At 39.6% G+C, this 23,885-nt stretch overlaps 1 protein-coding gene across 5 annotated transcripts in view; it reads right to left on the bottom strand.

Moving 5' to 3' along the window:
- Positions 1 to 23,885, bottom strand: part of DOCK2 (dedicator of cytokinesis 2) — a 601,528-nt gene that overhangs the window by 17,363 nt on the left and 560,280 nt on the right. For all 5 annotated transcript variants that reach the window (XM_033927247.1, XM_033927252.1, XM_033927251.1 and 2 more), the window contains 2 exons: positions 15,684 to 15,864; positions 15,051 to 15,168 (listed from right to left, as the gene is read on the bottom strand). In XM_033927247.1, coding sequence (XP_033783138.1) covers positions 15,051 to 15,168; positions 15,684 to 15,864 — 299 coding nt within the window. The remainder of the gene's footprint in view (positions 1 to 15,050; positions 15,169 to 15,683; positions 15,865 to 23,885) is intronic.

Raw genomic sequence — 23,885 nt, 5'->3', positions numbered from 1 at the left:
TGTAGGTCTTGTCAAACAAATCTCGGGATGGGTCCCAAAGTGACAGGCTGGGTCAAGAACTGGTTGAGTGGAAGGCGACAATGTATCAATGGAGATCACTCTGAGGAAAAATATGTTACCATTGGTATGCCTCAAAGGCTCTGTTCTTGGGCCTGTTCTTTTTAACATTTGTATAAACGATATTGCTGAAGGGTTGTCGGATAAGATTTGCCTCTTTGCAGATGATATGAAAATCTGCAATAGAGTAGACGTGCCGGGTGGTGTGAATAACATGAAGAAAGACCTGGTGAAGCTTGAAGAATGGTCTGAAATTTGGCAGTTAAAATTTAATGCTAAGAAATGCAAGATCATGCATTTGGGATGCAAAAACCCAAGGGAACGGTACAGAGTAGGGAGTGAAGAACTTATGTGCATGACAGAAGAGCGGGACCTGGGTGTGATTGTATGTGATGACCTTAAGGTGGCCAAACAGGTTGAAAAGGTGATGGCGAAAGCTGGAAGGATGCTAGGTTACATAGGGAGAGGTATGGCTAGTAGGAAAAAGGAGGTATTGATGCCTCTGTATAAGACTTTGGTGAGACCTCATTTAGAATATTGTGTACAATTTTGGAGGCCATACCTTCAAAAAGATATAAAAAGGATGGAGTCGATCCAGAGAAAGGCTACTAAAGTGGTATGTGGCGTATTGGGGAGACTTAGAGATCTCAATCTGAATACTTTGGAGGAAAGGCGGGAGAGAGGAGATATGGTAGAGACGTTTAAATACCTACGTAATGTTGTTGTTTTTTTAATATTTTATTTATAAATTTTTCATTCTTACAATAATTTAATTTTACATAAACTTCAATTAATACATGAAAAATTGTGATTACAAGTAATTCATCTTATCACATAAAATATAACCCTCCCCTTTCTTCATTTCTTAAATCCATATAATATACATTTCCACCCTTCCCCAATCTAATATATTCATTACTAATGTGCTATGAAACCTGATCATTGGAATATCAAGTCAATGGTTCCCAAATTTTCTTAAAATTATGAATATTTCCCTGTTGTAATGCTATTGTTTTTTCCATTTTGTATATATGACAGACTGAATTCCACCAAAATGTAAAATTTAATTTGGTGTAGTCTTTCCAATTTTGAGTTATTTGTTGTATGGCGACCCCTGTCAATATTAATAATAGTGTGTTATTGTTTGCTGAAATCGGACTCTGAGTTCTCATTGCTGTACCAAATAGTATAGTATCATATGAGAGTCCTACATGATTTTCTAGTAGTTCATTAATTTGGGGCCAAATTAGTTTCCAAATTGCATTTATACAGGGACAAAAAAAAATTAAGTGATCTAATGTCCCGACTTCTACTCTGCAATGCCAGCATCTATTAGATCTAGTACTATCTATTTTTTGTAAATGCATAGGGGTCCATAAAGTTCTATGTAACAAAAACAACCAAGTTTGACTCATAGATGCTGACTTTGTAGATCTTAATCTCCAGGACCAAAATCGTGGCCATTGAGATTCAGAAATTGTCTGACCAATCTCAATACTCCAAATATCCCTAAGTCCAGTTTTCTTTTTTTTGTTTAAAAATCCATTTAACAATTTATACCATTTTGCAGCTTGGTGACCCAAAAAATCCGCCTGGAAACATAGAACCTGCAGACTATATTGAGTATTAAGAGCTTTCCATTCAGGGAACCCTGCCTGAATAGCTTGCTTCAATTGCAACCATTTAAAATATTGTGTTTTATTTAATCCAAATTTATGTTGCAATTGTGAAAAACTAAGCATTGCTCCTTCTGAAATAACATCATTCAATGTTCGTATACCTGCAATTATCCATTGTTTCCAGACGATTTTGTATCCGCCAATCTTGATCCTGGAGTTTACCCAAATTGATTGATTTAATGATTTAGCAATTGGTTCTGGTGATAGATTACTAACATATCTTAACGTCTTCCAAGTATCCAATAAAATTCTGTTATCCTTATTCTTGGCATGTTTATACTAATTAGATGTTCTGGATGTAGTGGGAACAGGAGCCGCCATTCTAGATATAGCCAATCTGGTACATTCTCTATGAGATCTGGGAGGATCCAATACATACCCTGTCTTAGAATATAGGCTTGATGGTACCTATAAAAATTTGGAAAATTTACCCCTCCCTCCACAATTGGTCTTTGTAAAGATACTAAAGCAATTCTGGGTCTTTTCCCAAACCAAACAAATTTTGTAAGAATATTGTTTAACTTTTTATAAAATGACCCCTGAAAAAATATTGGTATCATACTCATTTGATAACAAACCACAGGCAATATCATCATTTTAATTGTTTGGACTCTTCCCCACCAAGAAAGATGTAAAGGATTCCATTGCTCACACATTTCTGTTATTTTTTTTAATAAAAGTTTTTCATTTTCTTTTACTGTATCTTCAATTGTATTTTTGATAATAATACCTAAATATTTTAATCCTTCTTCTTTCCAAATAAATGAATATGAATCAAATAATCCTTTGGTACAGTGAACATTAATTGGAAGAATTTCCGATTTACTCCAATTAATTTTATATCCAGAAAATTTCCCAAATTTCTCTAGAAGATTAAGTAAACTTGGAACAGTATTCCCTGGTTCTCTTAAATATAATAATATATCATCTGCATATGCAGAAAGTTTAAATTCCCAGTAAGAAAATGGGATTCCCTTTATCTCCTTAGTTTGATTAATTGCAATTAATAAGGGTTCTAAAACAATATCAAAAAGTAAGGGGGACAAAGGACATCCTTGTCTAACTCCCCTACGCAAGTTAAATCTATCTGATAAATTGTTATTAATATATAATCTTGCACCAGGAGAGCTATACAATGTCTGAATCATTTTAATAAAACCGGGGCCTATTTCAAACCATTCCAGAGCTTGATACATATAACTCCATTCCACTCTATCAAATGCTTTTTCTGCATCTAAAGATAGCATAAAAGCTGGATCATTCATATTTTTCACTAAATTTAAAGAGTGGAATGCTAATCTAGTATTGTTTGATGAGTGTCTTTTAGCAATAAATCCTGTTTGGTGTACATCAATAATAAAAGGAAGAGCTTTTGCCAATCTTATTGCTAATACTTTAGCAATCAACTTACCATCTACATTTAATAAAGAGATAGGCCTGTAATTTGAAACCAAGGTAGGATCCTTGTTTGGTTTTGGTAAGACAATAATTACCGAATCAGCCATAGTACCTGATATATTCCCATTATTTATTTGATATTGATACAAATTTTTTTTTTTAAAAGTTCTTTATTCATTTTAAATTTCTTACATCAAGTGATAAATATATAATACATATAATTTTCAATATACACTTGAATATCCATCAATATATATTTTAATACAAACATATATAAAAACCCCTTTTGCAATAAATTATAAATCATCTGTTATTATAATATTGTACCCACCCTAACCCCTATTATATGATCTATCATTGTGCTATGATATCTGATCTTTAGAAAAAAGAGCCAATGGTCCCCAGATTTTATTAAATTTTTTAATATAACCATGTTGTAACGCTATTGCTTTTTCCATCTTATATATATGGCAAATAGAATTCCACCAAAAAGTGAAATTTAATTTTGTATGATCTTTCCAGTTTTGAGTAATTTGTTGTATGTTAATATCAATAAAAGTTTATTATTGTTTGCTGATATTGGACTCTGTGTTCTCATTGCTGTTCCAAATAAAATTGTGTCATATGTAAGTCCAACATGATTTTCTAATAATATATTAATTTGGGGCCAAATTGTTTTCCAAAAGGCATTTATACAGGGACAAAAATAGATTAAATGATCTAATGTCCCAATTTCTACCTTACAATGCCAGCATCTATTAGATTTAGAACTATCTATTTTTTGTAACCGAGTAGGGGTCCATAAAACTCTATGTAATAAAAATAACCATGTTTGACTCATAGATGCTGACATTGTAGTATGTATTCTCCAGGACCAAAATTTTTGCCATTGAGTTGCAGAAATTGTCTGTCCTATCTCAATACTCCAAATGTCCCTAAGTCCTGTTCTTTTTTTTTTATTTAAAAATCCATATAATAATTTATACCATTTTGCGGCTTGGTGTCCCAAAAAATCTGCCTGAAAGCAAAGGATTTGCAAACTATATTGAGTATTAAGATTTTTCCATTCAGGGAACCCTTCCTGGATGGCTTGCTTCAATTGCATCCATTTAAAATATTGTGTTATGTTCAATCCAAATTTCTGTTGCAATTGTGAAAAACTAAGCATGGATCCATTTACTATAACATCATTTAAAGACCGTATACCTGCAATTATCCATTGCTTCCATATTATTTTGAATCCACCAATTTTGATCCTGGAGTTTACCCAAATGGATTGATTTAACGATTTAGTTATTGGATCTGTTGTAATATTACTAATAAATCTTAGTGTTTTCCATGTATCTAATAAAATTCTGTGATCTTTATATCTCTTGGGCATTGTTATACTTATAAGATGTTCCGGATATAATGGAAACAGGAGTCGCCATTCTAAATATAACCAGTCTGGTACATTCTCCATGAGGTCTGGGAGGATCCAATACATACCCTGTCTTAAAATATAGGCTTGATGATACCTATAAAAATTTGGAAAATTTACCCCTCCCTCTCTAATTGTTTTTTGTAATGTTGCTAAAGCGATTCTTGGCCTTTTCCCAAACCAAACAAATTTTGTAAGTATTCTATTTAATTTTTTATAAAATGACCCCTGAAAAAATATCGGAATCATACTCATTTGATAACAAACCACAGGTAAGATCATCATTTTTATTGTTTGAACTCTTCCCCACCATGAAAGATGTAAAGGATTCCATTGCTCGCACATTTCTGTTATTTTTTTTAATAAAATTTTTTCATTTTCTGTTACTGTATCATCAATTGTATTTTTAATAACAATTCCTAAATATTTTATTCCTTCCTCTTTCCATTGGAATGAATATGAATCAAATAATCCTTTGGTACAATGGACATTAATTGGAAGAACTTCAGATTTTTCCCAATTTATTTTGTATCCAGAAAATTTACCAAATTTATCTAATAAATTTAATAAACATGGAATGGTATCTTCCGGTTTCCTCAAATATAAAAGAATATCATCTGCATATGCAGATAATTTATATTCCCAATTTGAAAATGTGATCCCCTTTATTCCCTTAGTTTGATTTATTGCAATTAATAAGGGTTCAAGAACAATATCAAAAAGTAAGGGAGATAAAGGACAACCTTGTCTAACCCCCCGTAACAAGTTAAATCTTTCTGAAATGTTATTATTTATATTTAATCTTGCTCCAGGAGAGCTATACAATGTTTGAATCATTTTAATAAAAAAGGGACCTATTCCAAACCATTTTAAAGCTTGATACATAAATTTCCACTCCACTCTATCAAATGCTTTCTCTGCATCTAACGATATTAAGAAAGCTGGTTCATTCATAGTTTTCGCTAAGTTTAAAGAATGAAGTGCCAGTCTGGTATTATGTGAGGAATGTCTTTTAGCAACGAATCCTGTTTGGTGTACATCTATAATAAAAGGAAGAGCTTTTGCCAATCTTAATGCTAATACTTTAGCAAGCAATTTTTCATCTACATTCAACAATGATATGGGCCTGTAGTTTGAAACCAATGTAGGATCCCTGTTTGGTTTTGGTAAGACAATAATTACAGAATCTGCCATAGTACCTGATATATTTTCATTATGTATCTGATATTGATATAAATTTAATAAATAAGGCAATATAATATTTTGAAATGTTTTATAAAATTCAACAGTATATCCATCTCCACCTGGAGCGGATCCAACTCTAAGAGATTTCAATGCTAGTTCTATTTCTTTTAATGATATATGTTCTTCTAAACTTCCTTTTATATGTTCTGGAATATTTGGTCCAATAATTGAATTTAAAAACTCTAAGCCATCTTGTTCTTTATTTTCACAAGAATCTGAAGTATATAGACTCTTATAAAAATCAAGAAATTGTTTTACAATATCTTTAGTGCTGGTGTGTGTATTACCTTTTGTATCTTTTATTGCAATAATTTTAGTTTTTCTTTTTTTTGCTTTAAGAAAATTTGCCAACATTTTTCCAGCTTTATTTGAGTTTCCATAATATCTAAATTGCTGACAGAACATTTCTTTTCTAACAAATTGTGAAGAGAGTTCATTATATTTAGTTTTAACTTTTAATAGTTTTTGTAATACTACATTTTCCCATTTAATAATTAATTTTTTTTCTAATGATTTAATTTCTTCCTCTAATTCCATAAATTGTTTTTTAAGCTGTTTTTTCATAAAAGCCGAATATGATATAATGTTTCCTCTCATTGTAGCTTTACAAGCATCCCATATAATTTCAATATTCATATTGTCTGTGCTATTAATTTGAAAAAACTCTTTCATCTTTACTTTTAGGTCAGTTACAAAATTTTCATCAGCAAGTAAGGCATTATCAAATTTCCAAATTGATGTAAAATTTGTTTTTATATCATTTTTTAGATCAATCCACACACCAGCATGATCAGAAATTATAATAGGATCAATAACTGCTTTCATAACTTTTTGTGCTAAATTACTAGAAACAAATATATAATCAATTCTTGAAAATGATTTATGGACCTGAGAACAAAAAGAATATTCCTGATCATTAAAATGAAGAATACGCCATATATCTACCAAATCACAAGATTGTATCAAATTTTCTAGCCCTAATGATTTTATAATTTTACTAGGTTTCTTATCCAAAATAGGATCCATAACAGCATTGAAATCTCCAGCTACTATCAAATTTGAAGTAGCCAATGGTAGTAATATCTGTTGAATTTTTTTAAAAAACTCCATTTGATTTGAATTAGGAGCATATAAATTAAATAAGTCCAGGGTTGTATTTCCCATTATCATTTTGATATGTACCCATCTTCCTAATGGATCAATTTTTATAAGTTTAAAATCAGCAGTACATTTCTTATTAATAAGTATGGCTACTCCTGCCTTTTTCCCTAAGGCAGGAGCAAAAAAACATTTAGATACCCATCCCCCAATTAGTTTATTAGATTCATTCCCTGTAAGATGTGTCTCTTGCATGAAATAAATATCTGCATTTTGCTTGTGAATGGAAACCTAACATTTTTTTTCTTTTTACTGGGTGATTCAGACCATTGACGTTAATGGAAAAAATTTTAATTGTCATTTAATAATTTGAGTAAAATTAAATATCTTCTTAATAATAAAATTTTGATCAGATATCTGCACTTTTCTTTAATTATTCTAGATTTAATTATTAATTTTCCCCTCTTCCTATTCCCATCCCCCACCCCACCCTCCCTTTTAATTAAAAATTGTGTATACTTGGTAACACGCATCTTAAGTCGATAATAAAGCACTCCATAAGACCTGTTCTTATTGTATTCTATAAATTAAAACATTTGTTATTTAAATGAAATATAATATAATTTAGCCATGTTACACACATATATATATATATATATAATATTCAAAGCATATTATATTGTTAATTTATCTAAATTGTTATTTTTGTAATAAATATATATCAATAAATAATCCCTTATTTGTTTTATTTTAAATAATATGGGAATTCAATGATATATAATTAAGTATTTTATGATCAAAAAATCCCCCTCCTATGGAGGAACCCACCGTAAAAGCACATCTCGATTTCACATATATATTTCTTTTACTTTTATGTTAGTTGAATCCAGAAGAGAGAATAATTTCAATACAAACTCATTTCCTTCAAGTATATCTCAGTCCACCTTTATTCTTGATTGTAGTTTTCTATTCCGTTTTGAATTTTCATTTTCTCTTCTTTTTTTCTTTTTTCAATGTATGTAGTTCTTCTCTTTATATGATCAATACGATGCAACAACAAGATCTGTCCATAAGTTCAACGGTTATACAAAAGTCTTTCTTTATAGTTCCGGTGTCTGCTCTGTCCATCACATGTAGTTCCCTCGCTTTGACATCTGGGAATCTGAGTCTTTATTCTCTCCTCTGTATCTAGTGTTATATATGTTCGAGATGCACCCCCACTGCGCATCCCCCCATGGAGGAAGATCTTTACTTTATATTGTATTAAATTAATTAAAATTATAAAGTAATCTTTCAAATATTTTCTATTTTTCTAAAAATGAAAATCATTTATCTGAAAATTATTAATTAATATTGAATGTTCCTGAACATCTTTCCTTATAAATTCATTCTTTAATATTATATTATATTTTCCTTTAATACATTCATATCTTCCTTTAATAAACTTAGTTCATGTTTAAAACATTCACTTATTCCCTTAATAGAAGTTTTTTGTTTTTTTTTTGGAATTTTGATTTCATTTGAATTCCATTTTTGAATATCGTTAGTGTAGAATATTTGAATTGATTTGAATATATTACATTCTATATAGTTTTTCCAAATCAATTTATAATACCTTTTTATCAAATTAGTTATTTAACTATATTCAGTTATCTACATATAGGAACTAAAATATGATAAACAATTTAAGAAGACATTGGTACTTCCTGGTTTTGAATAAATTTTTCTAATTTCTCTGGATCATTGAAAGATAAAGTTTTGTTTCCAATTGTCACTTTCATAGTAGCAGGGTATACCAATCCAAACTTCGCTCCTAATTCTCTCAGCTTTGGTCTTAAATCCAATAACTTCTTTCTTTTTACAGCTGTATTTTTTGCGAAATCCGGCACTAGATGTATAAAAGCATCCTGATACTTCAAACCTTTATTTTTCTTGGCCAGTTGTAATATTTCTATGGCCTGTTGGTGTCGCAATAGTTTAAAATTAAAAGGTCTTGGTCCTTGCTGGTTTACTGCTCTTTTTAACGGCACTCTATGTGCTCTTTCTATTTCTATGGGAAATTTCGTTTGCAAAGGAAGTAGCTTGGGAAGTAATTTTTCAATGAAGGTGACAGGATTTCCTATTTCTGCTCCTTCCGGCAAGCCAATCAGACGGATGTTACTTCTTCGTTCACGATTCGAAAAATCTTCCAGGTCTTTAATAAGTATTTCAATTTTTTTCCTGTCTGCTTGGCTATAACAGATTTCCTCTTCAACTGTCAGCATTCTTTCTTCTAAGTTGTTAGATTTCAATTCAAGCACATCCATCTTCTTATTTATATTTGAAACCTCTTCTGTTAAATCGGTAACTTTTTTAGTAATAATAGAAAGCATTTCTTTAATTTCTTTTAACTCTTTCATAACTTCTGTGTCTGTCAGTTTTAAACTGCTCTCCTGCTCCGGTTTTGCCCTTTTGCTACTTCCTGATACAGCGAAGTCGTTTTTATTCTGTTTACCAGTTGCCATCCTTTTTTCTTCTTTATTATTCATAGGACCAGTGAAATTTTAATATATCTTCCGTTTTCATTCAATTTATTTAATCTTTCAAGGTCTTTTTAACGGAGCTCTTCAATTACACGACTTTCTTCATGCGTGTCCAAGCCACGCCCCCCATATTGATACAAATTTAATAAATATGGTAAGATGATATTTTGAAATGTTTTATAGAATTCAACAGTATATCCATCACCACCCGGAGCGGATCCAACTCTAAGAGACTTCAATGCTGATTCTATTTCTTTTAAAGATATAGGATCTTCTAAACTTCGTTTTATATGATCCGGAACATTTGGTCCAATAAATGAGTTTAAGAAATTTAATCCCTCTTGTTCTTTATTTTCATAAGATTCAGAAGAATATAAATCTTTATAAAAATCAAGAAATTGTATTAAAATATCTTTGGTGTTAGTGTGTGTGTTGCCTTGTGTATCTTTAATTGCAATAATCTTAGATTTCCTTTTTTTTGCTTTAAGAAAATTAGCTAATAATCTTCCAGCTTTGTTTGAATTACCATAGAACTGAACTTGCTTATAGAAGATATTTTTCCTCACAAATTGAGAAGAAATCTCATTATATTTCGCTTTTATTTTTAATAAATTTTGTAATGTATTATGTTCCCAGTTCTTAATTAATTTATTTTCTAATACTTTAATTTGGTTTTCCAGATCAACATATTGTTTTTTAAGTTGTTGTTTGATAAATGCTGAATATGAAATATTTCCTCTTATTGTTGCTTTAAATGCGTCCCACAAAATCTCACCATTAATATTGTCCAAATTATTTATTTGAAAAAATTCATTCATCTTTAATTTAAAATCTTCCAGAAAGTTCGAGTCCGCAAGTAAAGCATTATCAAATCTCCAAATTGGATCGAAATGTACTATATCATTATTCTTAAAGTCAATCCACACACCAGCATGGTCTGAAATTATAATGGGATCAATAACTGCATTCATCACTCGCTGCGCTATATTATTAGACACGAATATATAATCAATTCTTGAGAAAGATTTATGGACCTGAGAACAAAAAGAGAATTCCTGATCATTAAAATGAAGAATACGCCATATATCAACTAAATTACAAGATTGAACCAAATTATCTAAACCTAACGATTTCAAAATTCTACTTGGTCTCTTATCCAAAATTGGATCCATTACAGCATTGAAATCCCCTGCTACGATTAAATTAGAAGTAGCCAGTGGTAACAGTAATTGTTGAACTTGTTTGAAAAACTCCATTTGATTCGAATTAGGAGCATATAAATTTAATAAATCCAGGGTTGTATTTCCCAGAACCATTTTGATATGCACCCATCTTCCTAAAGGATCATAGTTTATTAATTTGAAATCAGCATTGCACTTCCTATTTATCAGGACAGCAACCCCAGCTTTTTTCCCCATTGCAGGTGCAAAGAAGCATTTAGAAATCCAACCCCCAGATAACTTTTTAGATTCAATATCAGAAAGGTGCGACTCTTGAATAAAATATATGTCCGCATTTTGCTTTTTAAGGAACGTTAGTACTTTCTTTCTCTTAATAGGATGATTTAAACCATTGACGTTAATAGAATAAATTTTTATATCCATCTATTTTATAATTAAATTTTGGCAAATATTTCTAAAATAAAAAAGATGACCAGACCTCAGCACATTAAGTAAATATAATTCATTCATCCAATTCCCCCATCCCTTCCCCCCCCCCTAAAATAAGATTATAAAAGAAAAATTCAAATTTTACATTTATCCCATTTTCAATCCTCATCAATATATTATTACTGTGAACCCCCCTCCCTCTCTCTATGCTCCCTCCCCTCCCCCCCATAATCATTGTCTGATCTGGAACACACATTGGTATAGCAGACCCTAAACCCCCTCCCCCAGACAACTAATATCCCTCCATATTGAATTAATCTCTCTCAAAAATTCAACTATTCTTTTTCCCCCACATATTTAATATTTCATTATTTCTATCCATACATATTCAATCATTAAATTAATAATTATTATCATTAATATTAATATTTCATTGTAGCAAATAACATAAAATTATCTATAATGAATTCAAATATAACTATTCAAATAAATTTTCATTCATATAAGTTAGTCATATAAATAGTATCTTAAAAATCTTTATCTCCTTAGTAATTATCTCTTCTTTAAAAAACCCAATTCCCAGACTTAACCCTTTATTTAATAATTTTTGTATTTCATATCAATTAGTATCTAGGTAAAATATATCATTATATTAAGAATCATACTTAATTAATTCATATAAATTATAAATATATCTTCCTTTCAAAGTAATATATATCCTATCTTAATATTTGTTAACATTTTCAATTTTAACTATAATTCCATGTATATTAAATATTCATTGTTAATTTAAATATATTCATTCATAGCGTTAATATATTACTAATATTAGCATCTAACCAATTTATTTATAACATTCTCATTTAAAAATCAATCATAATATATTCAATATAAATAAATATTTGAATAAAATATATATTTTCATATTTATTAATAAAAGTCTACAATTATTTCCTATTTTATTAATAATCCCTTTTGAAATATGTAATATCCTATATATATTTCCTCATATTAATCAATTATTGTTATTCAGGATGGTTAGTAATTAGTAGTTAGGTAAATATATATATTATATTTATAATATCTCTCATAGATAATTTCTTGTTAAATTAAAAATGTATCAGTAAATTCACAATATTGAAAAATTAGTCAAAAGCTCTTCATCTGCAATAAAATGCAGTAAAAATAACTTGGACCAGTATCAATCCACTTCATTTTTTTTTTTTTTCCTTCTGTCTTCCTTTTTTTTCCCCCTCTTTTCTTCTCTTCAAAATGAGTCTTCTCCATTTTCTCTTTTTCCTTTAATCAATTTTCCTTTATGTAGACATTGGTTCCTCTTGTGATAGAAATTCTTTAAGTTTTGCAGGGTCTTGAAAATACCAGGACTTATTTCCAGTAGATATTCGCATTGTAGATGGATAGTACAAGCCGTACATGTAACCTTTTTCTTTCAACTGCTGCCTCAGCATAAGAAACTGCTTTCTGATGTTTGCAGTATGTTTTGCAAAGTCTGGAACCAATAACAATTTAGACCCTTTATAATTTAAATTTTTGTTCGCTTTTGCTACTTTCAGGATTTTTAAAGCTTGCTGGTATCTCAAAACTTTAAAAATCAAGGGTCTGGGGCCATTCTGATTCACTGGTTTTTTTGAAGGGATTCTATGTGCCCGTTCTATTTCCAACGGCCACTTGGAGTTTAACTGTAACAGTTTAGGTAGTAAGTTCTCTAAAAACTGTACAGTGTCTCCCCCTTCAAGATTTTCAGCCAGTCCAAGCACTCTGATGTTCTTCCTTTTCCCCCGATTCTCCAAATCTATCAGCTGATTTTTCAAGCTTTCTACATTTTGTCTTTCACTGTCACACTTTTGTGTGACAGTTTCCAGCAGTTCAATTCTCTCCTCAATCACAGACATCCTCTGCCTGTCAGTCTGGATCTCCTGTCTCAGACCCAGCACCTCCTCCTTTACCTCCGAAATTTTGGCAGCGTTGTCTGTCAGCATTAATTTAATTTTAAATAGCTCTGCCATTATATCTGCTTTATCTGAGAATTCCTCTGTTTCCAACGGGATCGGGACACTCGACGGTGACACCGGAGTCACTTTAGATCTTTTTGCCGATACACCGGAAGTGCACGGCTTCTCCGATTTGCCTTGCCTTGCCTTGTGGTAGCCATTTCAGAAGTTATTTTTTGTTTTTATAACGCAGGTGAGCGATTCTTAGCAGCTGTTTCCTTTCCTTTAGTTGTCTGAGTTCAGGGAGCTCTGTTGCTATGCGACCATTTTGCGTGCTCCAAGCCACGCCCCCAATACCTACGTAATGTAAATGTGCATGAGTTGAGTCTCTTTCATTTGAAAGGAAACTCTGAAATGAGAGGGCATAGGATGAAGTTAAGATGTAATAGGCTCCGGAGTAATCTAAGGAAATACTTTTTTACAGAAAGGGTGGTAGATGCATGGAACAGTCTCCCAGAAGAGGTGGTGGAGACAGAGATTGTGTCTGAATTCAAAAGGGCCTGAGAGAGGCACATGGGATCTCTCAGAGAGAGAAAGAGATAATGGTTACTGCGGATGGGCAGACTAGATGGGCCATTTGACCCTTATCTGCCATCATGTTTCTAAGTTTCTTGGGTGTGCATGTATGAGAACGTGTGAAGGTGTATGCTCAACAAGAGCATTAAGATCAAACTCTCAAAATGTACCAGCTGTCCCTTCTATGATACTACACGAAAAACAATCTTTTCAGTTACAGCACCCCCCTCTGAAACTCATTACCAACCCCTCTGTATGAGGAGTCATCTTTAGATAAATTCAAATCCAGCCTAAAAAGTTTTCTATTCAGAGATGCCTTCAGTCTGTAAACACTTTATTCTCCCTCCATGCAGAAAGATTACTCCCCTTCCTTATTATACTTTCCCTTCATTGTTTATCTTTTCTATCACACATTGTTATTTCTCCCCTAGATACCTTATGTTTAACCTTGTTACGTTTTGTCAGTCATATAGTCTCTGATTTCCCCCCAAAATCTTGGATTTTATATTTCTATGTAAGCTGCTTTGATTACAATAAAGTGGATATCAAATTTTTTGTAAACTTGGAAAATTGTGACGAGTGTACATTAGGAGAGTGACTGAGTATAAGTGGATGAATGAAGGATGAGAGTATGCGTACCAGAGAGTAATTGTCAGGGTGTATATTAATGGAGGATGTGAGTGAGTGTGTGTGTAAGGGGGGAAGAAAGAGATTATATGCATACTAAGTGAAAGTGAGAATGTATGAGTAGTGGGTGAGGTCACTTGTCTGAAAGAATGGGTTTCAAAGTATTCCTAAGGGAAAAGTGGTGGGTAACACACAAACAGAAAATAACGACTTTTCCAGTTTACCCATCTACACCGATTACTAGAGGATATAAGTATGTGAATGTGAGCACATATAGGCAGTGAGAGCATATCTTTTTTTTATTTTGAAATTAACAATCTAGTCCACATCATGGGTGACAAGGAGGGAAAATATTAGGTGATCTCATCTATGAATCTCTTCCTGATCACTCTTACTTTGCTTCCTTCCCTAATAACACCTTTCTAATTGATCTGGTTGAAAGAAGACATAATGCTTATCAGGAAAATTAACCAAACATTTAGAACTTAAAAGGAAGAAATCATTTGCGCAGTGAGAGTATATGAAGGCATTTTTCTGAGTGGGTATATTTAGAGAGGAGTAATGTGTGCAAGTATGACTGATAAGTGTCAGCTCAAGGGTGTTGGAAAGGATATGAGAAATAGGAGTATTAGAAAGAGGCTGGTTACTCCCCGCTGCTGTTATAGCAGCAAAGGTTCTCTGTAACACTACTAAAGCTGCTGGCACAAGGCCACGTCAACAGTTTTGAGATCCTGACTGCCCCCCCCCCTCCCGTGACCTCCCCTGCTGCCAGTTAATTCCCAGACCTGCTGGGAAACAATAGGAAATATATCTAAAAATATATTAAGTAAGAAATTGGAGGACAAGCAGTGGAAGGCTCTGGATACCTGGGATAGTGGGCATGGAGCGACTGGCAAGGCTCATTTGTTTAAGCAGTGCTTTGGGTGCTGTTGCTGCATGCTCAGAAAGGTTGGTGTCACTCCTGAACTCTTGCTTCCTGGACAACTGCAAATGAAATAGCATATGGTGAAAGAATTGTTCTGCTCTATAAATGGAAAATAGAGATATGTTGGAATCAAGTTCCAGGCTCTTGTAAAAGAGAAGAAAGTCTAGAACTGCACTCCCAACATTCAGACTACATAACTCACACATCAGACAACCAGCAATGTAGGGAGCAATCCAAAGTAGCACAAGTAATGCTTTCCCACTGGTGTGAAGCCGTGTAACCACTGAAACCAATGAGACGCAGAGAAAAGGAGGCAAAGGGTGAGGGGACCAAAGAGTGACAAGACCCAGGATGCTGGAGAGAGAAGAGAAGAGGCAAAGTAAATTTTGCAATCTTTGAGGGGATAAGAAGCTTCTTGTTCCCTTCCTCTGCTAACACCTAAGAATAGGGTTAATTACATTTGGCGATGTCTGGGATGGATGTCTAAATGTTTCTTCATAGCATGGCTACAGTCACATCCTGAAAGCCCGTGCTCTTTAAGAACCAGTTGAGAAACCCTGGAGAAGAGCCTGACCTGTTTCATGTTGGGAAGGGCTAAGTCAGCCGCTGCTTTCTCATCTGCGAAGAGCACACTGCTTCTCTTCAGCTTCTTCCGAGACCTGCGCAACTTCACCTCTGGCTCCTTACGTACCTGCAATAGGATATCTTCTCCTTCACAGCTAAGAGATTTTGTATTTGTTGCTTCTAGCTGAAAACTGCATGAAAATGAAATAAAAATAGAAATAATTTCAGGAGTTCTTTGTACTCTGTTGATTTATACATAGTAACATAGTAAATGACGCTAGATAAAGACCTGAACGGTCCATCCAGTCTGACCATTAGTTATACCCATTAAAAATGCATGATTAAATTAACTTGTCTCTTCTTTCACATTTCTGGGTCATAGACTGTAAAGTCCACCTGGTATTGTACTAGGTTCCAAATGCTGAAGCTGTCGTCCAAGCTCAGTTCAGCCTATCCAACCATCCTGTTTGCAGGATATCTACCATAAAGTCTGGCCAGTAACAGCCTCTTGTTCCAAGTTAGTGGAGTTCCCATTGATGCCCTCCCCAGCCCAATCCTACACCAAATCATCACATATGGGACACAGACCATGCAAGTCTGTCCAGTACCGGCCTTAGCTCTTTAATTTACATTCTTCGTTTTCTAATTAGAGATCCTCTATGTTTGTCCCACACTTTTTTGAATTCCATCACCGTTTTCCTCTCCACCACTTCCCTCGGGAGGGCATATACAAGGCCTGGCACTGGTGCTAGCCTAACTGATGCAGAGCCTTCAAGTCCATCTGCTCATGAGGCCTTGTCGATTCCTCCTCTTTGACGCAAACGTGTCAAAGTGGGTGGAGCCGACAGCCTTCCTGAGCGCGTTGAAGAGCACGAGGGAGAGTGTGGTGCAGTGGTTAAAGCTACAGCCTCAGCACCCTCAGCTCCTTGTGACCCTGGGCAAGTTACTTAATCCCCCCCCCCATTGCCCCAGGTACTTTAGACAGAGTGTGAGCCCACCGGGACAGATAGGGAAAAATGCTTGAGTACCTGAATAAACCCATGTAAACCGTTCTGAGCTCTCCTGGGAGAATGGTATAGAAAATTGAATAAATAAATTAATAAGGCTCTTCATTGAAGTTAGTGCTGGTGCCGGGCCCTGTGTGGACTCCAGATTTCAGGTCAGGCAGTGGTAGGGTGGCAGAAGGAGGAAGGTCTACTGCCCAGTACATAAAAACAGAAGATGTGCCATGCTCAGAATGAGGGGCTGATTCCATAAACGGGTGTCCTGATTGTAGGCAGAGGTAGGCGTCCTACCATTGTCTGGCAGCCAATTGGGATGCACATTTATAAAATTAAAGAAAACCAGGGCAAGCTGCCATAGAAGGGGCCTTGGGCCTCCTTCCCGATGCATCCTGGTATGTTTCTTTTTCCAGGTTGTAAGACTGATTATTTTGCCACAAAGTAGTTTGTAAGCCTCCCAAAAGGTAGCATAGGAGATTTCAGGGGAAGTTGTATTATTTATTGAATCTTCATGAGGTAGATTTATTTTTTGTGGAATGATTTTTCAAGAAAATTGAGACTGGTGCATGGTCAGAAATAAGTACTGTATGGTAGATTTACTACCACTACTTATCACTTATATAGCGCTGAAAGGCGTACGCAGTGCTGGATCAGTAGCATGGAATGTTGTTATTCTTTGGGTCTGGGCCAGGTACTAGGGGCCTGGATGGGCTACTGGGCTTGATGATTTTTTTTGGGGGGGGGGGTCTGACCCAGTAAGTCTACTCTTATGTAAATTTTGACATTTATAGACAGTCCCTGCTTGAAAGAGCTTACAATCTAACTTGGACAGACAAACACAACATATAGGGTTGGGGATGCAAAACCCAAGGTGAAAGGAGTTAGGAGTTGAAAGCACTCTCAAAAAGGTGGGTTTTTAACTGGGCCTTAAACACTGCCAGAGACGGAGCCTGCCAGGGATTCGGGCAGCTTGTTCCAAGCATACGGCGCAGCAAGGCAGAAAGACGGAGCCTGGAGTTGGCAGTTGAAGAGAAGGGCACATATAGGAGGGACTTACCAGCTGAGAGGAGCTCACGAGGGAGGGGATCATAGGGGGAGATAAGTAAAGAGAGAAAGTGAGTGGCAGCTGAGTGAGTGCATGTGTAGGTCAGGTAGGTTAGGTAGGAAAGGGAAACAAAATTTAAAACAGTCACTTTACATGTATACAATAGTATTCATAAGAACAGTCATTCATTCAATCAAGAAAGAAGACACTCAAACATACTCTCTAGGTCACTATGGCGTCACTAATACTCTTAGCAAAGGCCTTGAGAAATAAGGAGAAATTAGGTTCTTACCTGCTAATTTACTTTCTTTTAGCTTCTCCAGACCAGTAGAGGTTAACTTTACGAGTGGGTATATATCTAATCATGACCAGCAGGTGGAGACTGAAAACAAAACTTTGGGACAGTATATCCTAGCCCCTCCTCTCTATTTCCCTCAGTCTGCCGAATAGCCAAGCAGAACCAAGAACTGGAAAAAAAACAGAGAGAAAAAACAATACTCCGAAAGGAGTAACAAATAACATACCCAAAATGCTGTTGGAAAATGCAGAGGAGAAATTCCCGAAGGAAGAATGTCCCCACAGCTCGCCAGCTAAGCCAGCCGAGCCACAGCCGCTGTTCTTTAATTCTCCCCGGCCCTAGAAAAATACTAGAACCCGCAGCAAAAACCAAAAACTGCCCGCGCAACAGCCCCAACAACAACAACAACAGACAGGGTGGGGACCTCTACTGGTCTGGAGAAGCTAAAAGAAAGTAAATTAGCAGGTAAGAACCTAATTTCTCCTTCTTTAGCACTCTCCAGACCAGTAGAGGTTAACTTTACGAGTGGGACGTACCAAAGCAGTCCCTCTTACGGGCGGGACCCCCAAAGGGCCGAAACCAGAACACGCTCACCGAACACCGCGTCCCGACGCGCCTGAACATCTACCCGATAATGTCGAACAAAGGAATGCAAGGAGGACCAAACCGCAGCCTTACAAATATCCACTGGAGGCACGAGCAACGACTCAGCCCAAGAAGCCGCCTGACCCCGAGTGGAATGAGCCTTGAGAAACTCCGGAACAGGCTTCTGTTTCAGAAGATAAGCGGAAGCAATCGCCTCCTTGATCCAGCGCACAATAATAGCCTTAGAAGCGCCAGCACCCCGACGAGGACCCGCCAGAAGGACAAAGAGATGATCGGATTTCCGGAATTCCCGAGTCCGCTGCACATAAGAGCGGAGAACCCGACCGACATCCAACTTGCGCAGCTGCTGTTGCTCAGACGAGCCCTCCCGATTTCCCAAGACCGGGAGGACCACCGATTGATTGACCTGAAAAGAAGACACTACTTTCGGCAGAAAGGAAGGAACAGGCCGCAAGACGACCCGCTCCCTAGAAAACTCCAAGAAGGGAGCCCTACAAGAGAACGCCTGCAGCTCAGAAACACGCCTAGCAGACGTAATGGCCACCAAAAAGACCGCCTTCAAAGTAAGGTCCTTCAAAGAACAGCCATCCAAAGGCTCAAAAGGCGGACGCACCAGAACCGAGAGAACCAGATTGAGATCCCAAGAGGGAACCGAGGGCCGAATGGGAGGCCGAAGCAACTTGGCCACCCGCAAAACCCGAATCACATCAGGAAGGGCCGACAAAGGCTGACCTGACACCAACCCTCGAAAAGCCGACAGGGCCGCAAGATGCACCCGGAGAGAAGACCAAGCCAGGCCTCTATCCAGGCCATTCTGCAAGAATTCTAGAATGTGAGGCAGGGAAGCGCGAAAAGAGACCACTCCCCGCGCCCGGCACCATCCCTCAAAGAGACGCCAAACCCGCACATAAGCCCGAGAGGTAGAAAGCCTACGGGACCCCAAGAGTGTAGAAATTACCTTGCCTGAATAACCCTTCCTGCTCAGGCGACCCCTTTCAAGAGCCACGCCGTAAGACAGAAGGGAGACGGGTCGAACATGGGACCCTGCGTCAGAAGGTCGTCCAAGAGAGGCAGAGGAAGAGGATCCGCCACCAGATGCCTCACCAAATCCGCATACCACGGACGCCGAGGCCAATCCGGAGCCACCAGAACCACCAGTTCCGGATGGCGAACAATGCGAAGAAGTACTCTGCCCACCAGCGGCCAAGGAGGGAACACATACAGGAGCCCCTCCATTGGCCACGGCTGGACCAGAGCATCCAGACCCTCGGCCAGACTGTCCATGCGCCAACTGAAGAAGTGGGGCACTTTGGCGTTGCCACTCGTGGCCATCAGGTCCATCAGGGGCTGCCCCCAAGCCTGCACTATCAACCGAAACGCTCCGGCGCCGAGAAACCACTCTCCTGGATCCAGGAAGTGACGACTGAGGAAGTCTGCCTGAACATTTTCTACCCCGGCTATATGAGAAGCCGAGAGGTCCATAAGATGGGACTCCGCCCAAACCATGAGCCGAGCCGCCTCCTGCGCCACAGGAGTGCTCTTGGTGCCCCCCTGACGATTGACATAAGCCACCGCCGTGGCATTGTCCGACAGGACTCTGACCGACTTGCCCAGCAAAAGGGAGTGGAAAGCTAACAGCGCCAGCCTGACCGCTCTGGTCTCCAACACGTTGATCGACCAGTAGGCCTCCTCCGCGGACCAGGTGCCCCGAGCTGAGTGGCCCATAAACTGAGCTCCCCAACCGAGGAGACTCGCATCCGTAAGGAGCACCGTCCACTGCGGGAGATCCAGACCCACCCCCTGAACCAGGTGAGGGGTCCGGAGCCACCAGCGCAGACTGCAGCGCGCCAAGCCTCGCAGGGGAACCGGAACATCCAAATCTTGCCTCCGGGGAGACCACCTGCGGAGCAGAGCATACTGAAGAGGACGCATGTGGGCCCGCGCCCACCTCACCACGTCCAGGGACGCCGCCATTGACCCCAGGACTTGGAGGAAATCCTGCGCCCGAGGACCCCGGGACGCCAAAAGCAGGCGAATCTGAGATTGCAATTTGCTCACCCGGGCCTCTGGAAGGAAGACCTTCCCCAAGGAGGTGTCGAACATAACCCCAAGGCACTCCAGACGCTGAGCCGGGACCAACCGACTCTTGGAAAGGTTGACCACCCAGCCCAGCGACCGGAGAAACTCCACCACCCGAGCCGTAACCCGGGAGCTCTCCTGCAACGACTTTGCCCGAATCAACCAGTCGTCCAGGTAGGGGTGAACCAGGATGCCCACCGACCGCAAGGCTGCCGCGACGACCACCATTACCTTGGTGAATGTCCGAGGAGCCGTGGCCAGACCAAAGGGAAGCGCACAGAACTGAAAGTGCCGCCCCAAGATCGCAAAGCGAAGGAAGCGCTGATGAGAGGCCCGAATTGGAACCTGCAAGTAGGCCTCCGTCAGCTCGAGAGACGTAAGAAACTCCCCCGGCTGAACCGCCAGAATGACCGACCGCAGCGTTTCCATGCGGAAAGACGGAATCTTGAGAGCTCTGTTGACCCCTTTCAAATCCAGGATGGGCCGAAAGGTCCCCTCCTTTATGGCCACCACAAAGGGTCTGACGAAAAGCCTGCGTCTTCCATGGAGTCTGACATGGAGAAGCGAGAAAAAGGTCCGGCAGAGAGCGGGTGAACTCCAGAGCGTAACCGTCCCGCACCACCTCAAGGACCCACTGATCGGACGTGATCTCGGCCCATTTGGGGAAAAATTTGCGCAGCCGGGCCCCCCACCGGAACCAAAGGGGGCGCCGGCAAGGAGTCATTGCGCAGGACGGGAAGCGGGGGAACCGGCGGAGGGATTCCCTGCCCCCCGACGGGCCCCCCCGAAAGGGCTGCATGCGCTGGAAGAACCGACCCCGGGAAAACCCCGGAGACTGGAAAGAAGCAGCCCCACGCCCAGGGCGATACTTGCGAAATTTCCGCAAACGCCCCCGGGCCGCACCCCCCCGAGACGCCGGGCGGGCACGGTCCTCCGGCAGACGGGGAACTTTCGAGTCCGACAGAGTCTGAATCAACTTATCCAAGTCCTCTCCAAATAAAAACGACCCCCGAAAGGGAAATTTAGTAAGCTTAGCTTTGGACGCAGCATCCGCCGCCCAAGCGCGCAGCCACAACACACGCCTTGCGGCCATGCCAAAAGCCATAGACTTAGCCGAGATCCGCACCAAGTCAGAGAGAGCATCTGAGAGGAATGAGGCCGCCATCTCAATCTTCGCTACCTCCTGATCCACCAGAGACCAGTAGTCAGACTCTCGATCCAAGACCCGCTCCGCCCACCGAAACACGGCGCGAGCGACCAGTCCCCCACAAATAGCCGCCTGGACCCCAAAGGCAGAGACCTGAAAATTTTGCTTAAGGATGTTCTCCAATTTGCGCTCCTCAGAGTCCCGCAAGGCAGAACCGCCCTCAACAGGCACGGTATGCCGCTTGGAAATTGCCGAGACCACCGCATCCACGACTGGCGAAGCTAACGTAGCCCGATCCCCTTCAGGAATGGGATACAGGCGAGCCATGCTGCGCGCCAGCCGAAACGGCGTCTCCGGCGTTTTCCACTGCTCCAGAATAATATCCCGAATATCCTGATGCATAGGAAAAGAGCGGGAAACGGAACGGATCCCCCGTAACAGGGGGTCCCCCACACGCGGAGTCCCCGGCGGCGCGTCCTCAAAACGCCAAACCGAAGAAACCTGCTGAATAAGGTCAGGCAGCTCATCTTTCTGAAAAAGGCGCACAACGGACGCCTCGTCACTGGAGAACGGGAAATCCGACAACCCGCCGCCAGCTTCCGTCCCCTCCAGAGGGTCCTGGAATTCCTCCGAAGGGTCCAGGTCCTCCTCCAGACCGACACGTTCCTCCGACCACAAATTCTCGTCCCACGACACCCGCGGACGCTTGGACAAGGGAGGCGGCGGAGGGGACGTCACGTCAGACGAGAGAGGCAAAGCCGCAGGGAGCGCGGAGGAAACCCCACCCCCCGAAACCCCCTGGGCGCAACCGGGACCCCCAGCCGCCTGAAAATAGGCTCTGCATAAAGAAAAGAAAAATTCAGGGGAAAACCCCCCGAGGGTCCCAAGGGACTCCCTGCCACAGCAGGGGACCCAGCAGAACCTTGCCCCTGCATAGTCAAAACAGGGGGAAGGTCACCTGAGGTGGAAGACAAAATGGAGGGGCCAGACAGAGAAGATGGCGGTTTTCCCGCCAAAAAAGCTCCCTCCATAGCCTGAAGCGGCTGAGAAACCTGAATAGTCTCAGCCGCTAAAGCAGGCAAGCCGGCATCAGCTGTCAAAAAAATCAGCTGAGAGGGAATCCTCTAAAACCCGACCGTCGGCGGCTCGGGGATTCCCTCCGTGGGCGGACGGAGAAGACCGGGCTTCCCCACCGTTCCCTGCCGACTCGCGAGGCACCATCGGCGGGGAGCTCTGGGCGCCTGCAGCCGCTGCCGACGGAGCTCCACCACCTCACCGACCCAAACCGCCGAGTTCAGGCCGGCCGCGAGTGCCTCGCGGCTGGACTAAATTTGTGTCCTACTCCCCCGGAGAAGGGCACAATTGCTCCATACGCGACCTAGCTAGAAAAAAGTGCCGGTTACATGAAAAAATACAGTAAAATACAGTTTTCTTAAAGGGAAACAACCCTTCAGACCAGCACTACCTCAGGATTTTTTTTTTTTTTTTTTTTTACAGAACAGACTCCACAGGCTCTCGAAGCAATATGCCTTGCTTGATTTAGGGGGCAAGGCTTACTGCTGAGGCTCCTCTAAAAAAATGTGGGGAGGTGGAGGAAGTGGGGGGAGGGACCCCGCTCGTGACCCGCCGGGTTTGACACCCCCGAGGTCGGACGAACCCCCAAACAGAGTCCGCCCAAGCTCCGTCCGGCCAAAAACAGGGACAATAAACCCCATAAACAAATTCCAACAGCCCTACCAAGGGAGATGGGTACAGATCACATCAACACCTGCTGGAGACTGAAAGAAGACTGAGGGAAATAGAGAGGAGGGGCTAGGATATACTGTCCCAAAGTTTTGTTTTCAGTCTCCACCTGCTGGTCATGATTAGATATATACCCACTCGTAAAGTTAACCTCTACTGGTCTGGAGAGTGCTAAAGAAATATGGTTTTAAAAAGCCTTAAATTGTGGGAAAAAGAGATCTAATCGAAGGGGGGCTGGAAGTGAGTTCCAAGGAGAAGATGCAGTAAAATAGTGATCTCATCTTTTGCAAGAA

Source organism: Geotrypetes seraphini, chromosome 18, assembly GCF_902459505.1.
Source record: "Geotrypetes seraphini chromosome 18, aGeoSer1.1, whole genome shotgun sequence".
Lineage (NCBI taxonomy): Eukaryota > Metazoa > Chordata > Amphibia > Gymnophiona > Dermophiidae > Geotrypetes > Geotrypetes seraphini.
The sequence above is the reverse complement of the archived record's forward strand: the minus strand, read 5'-3'. Positions and strand labels throughout refer to the sequence as shown.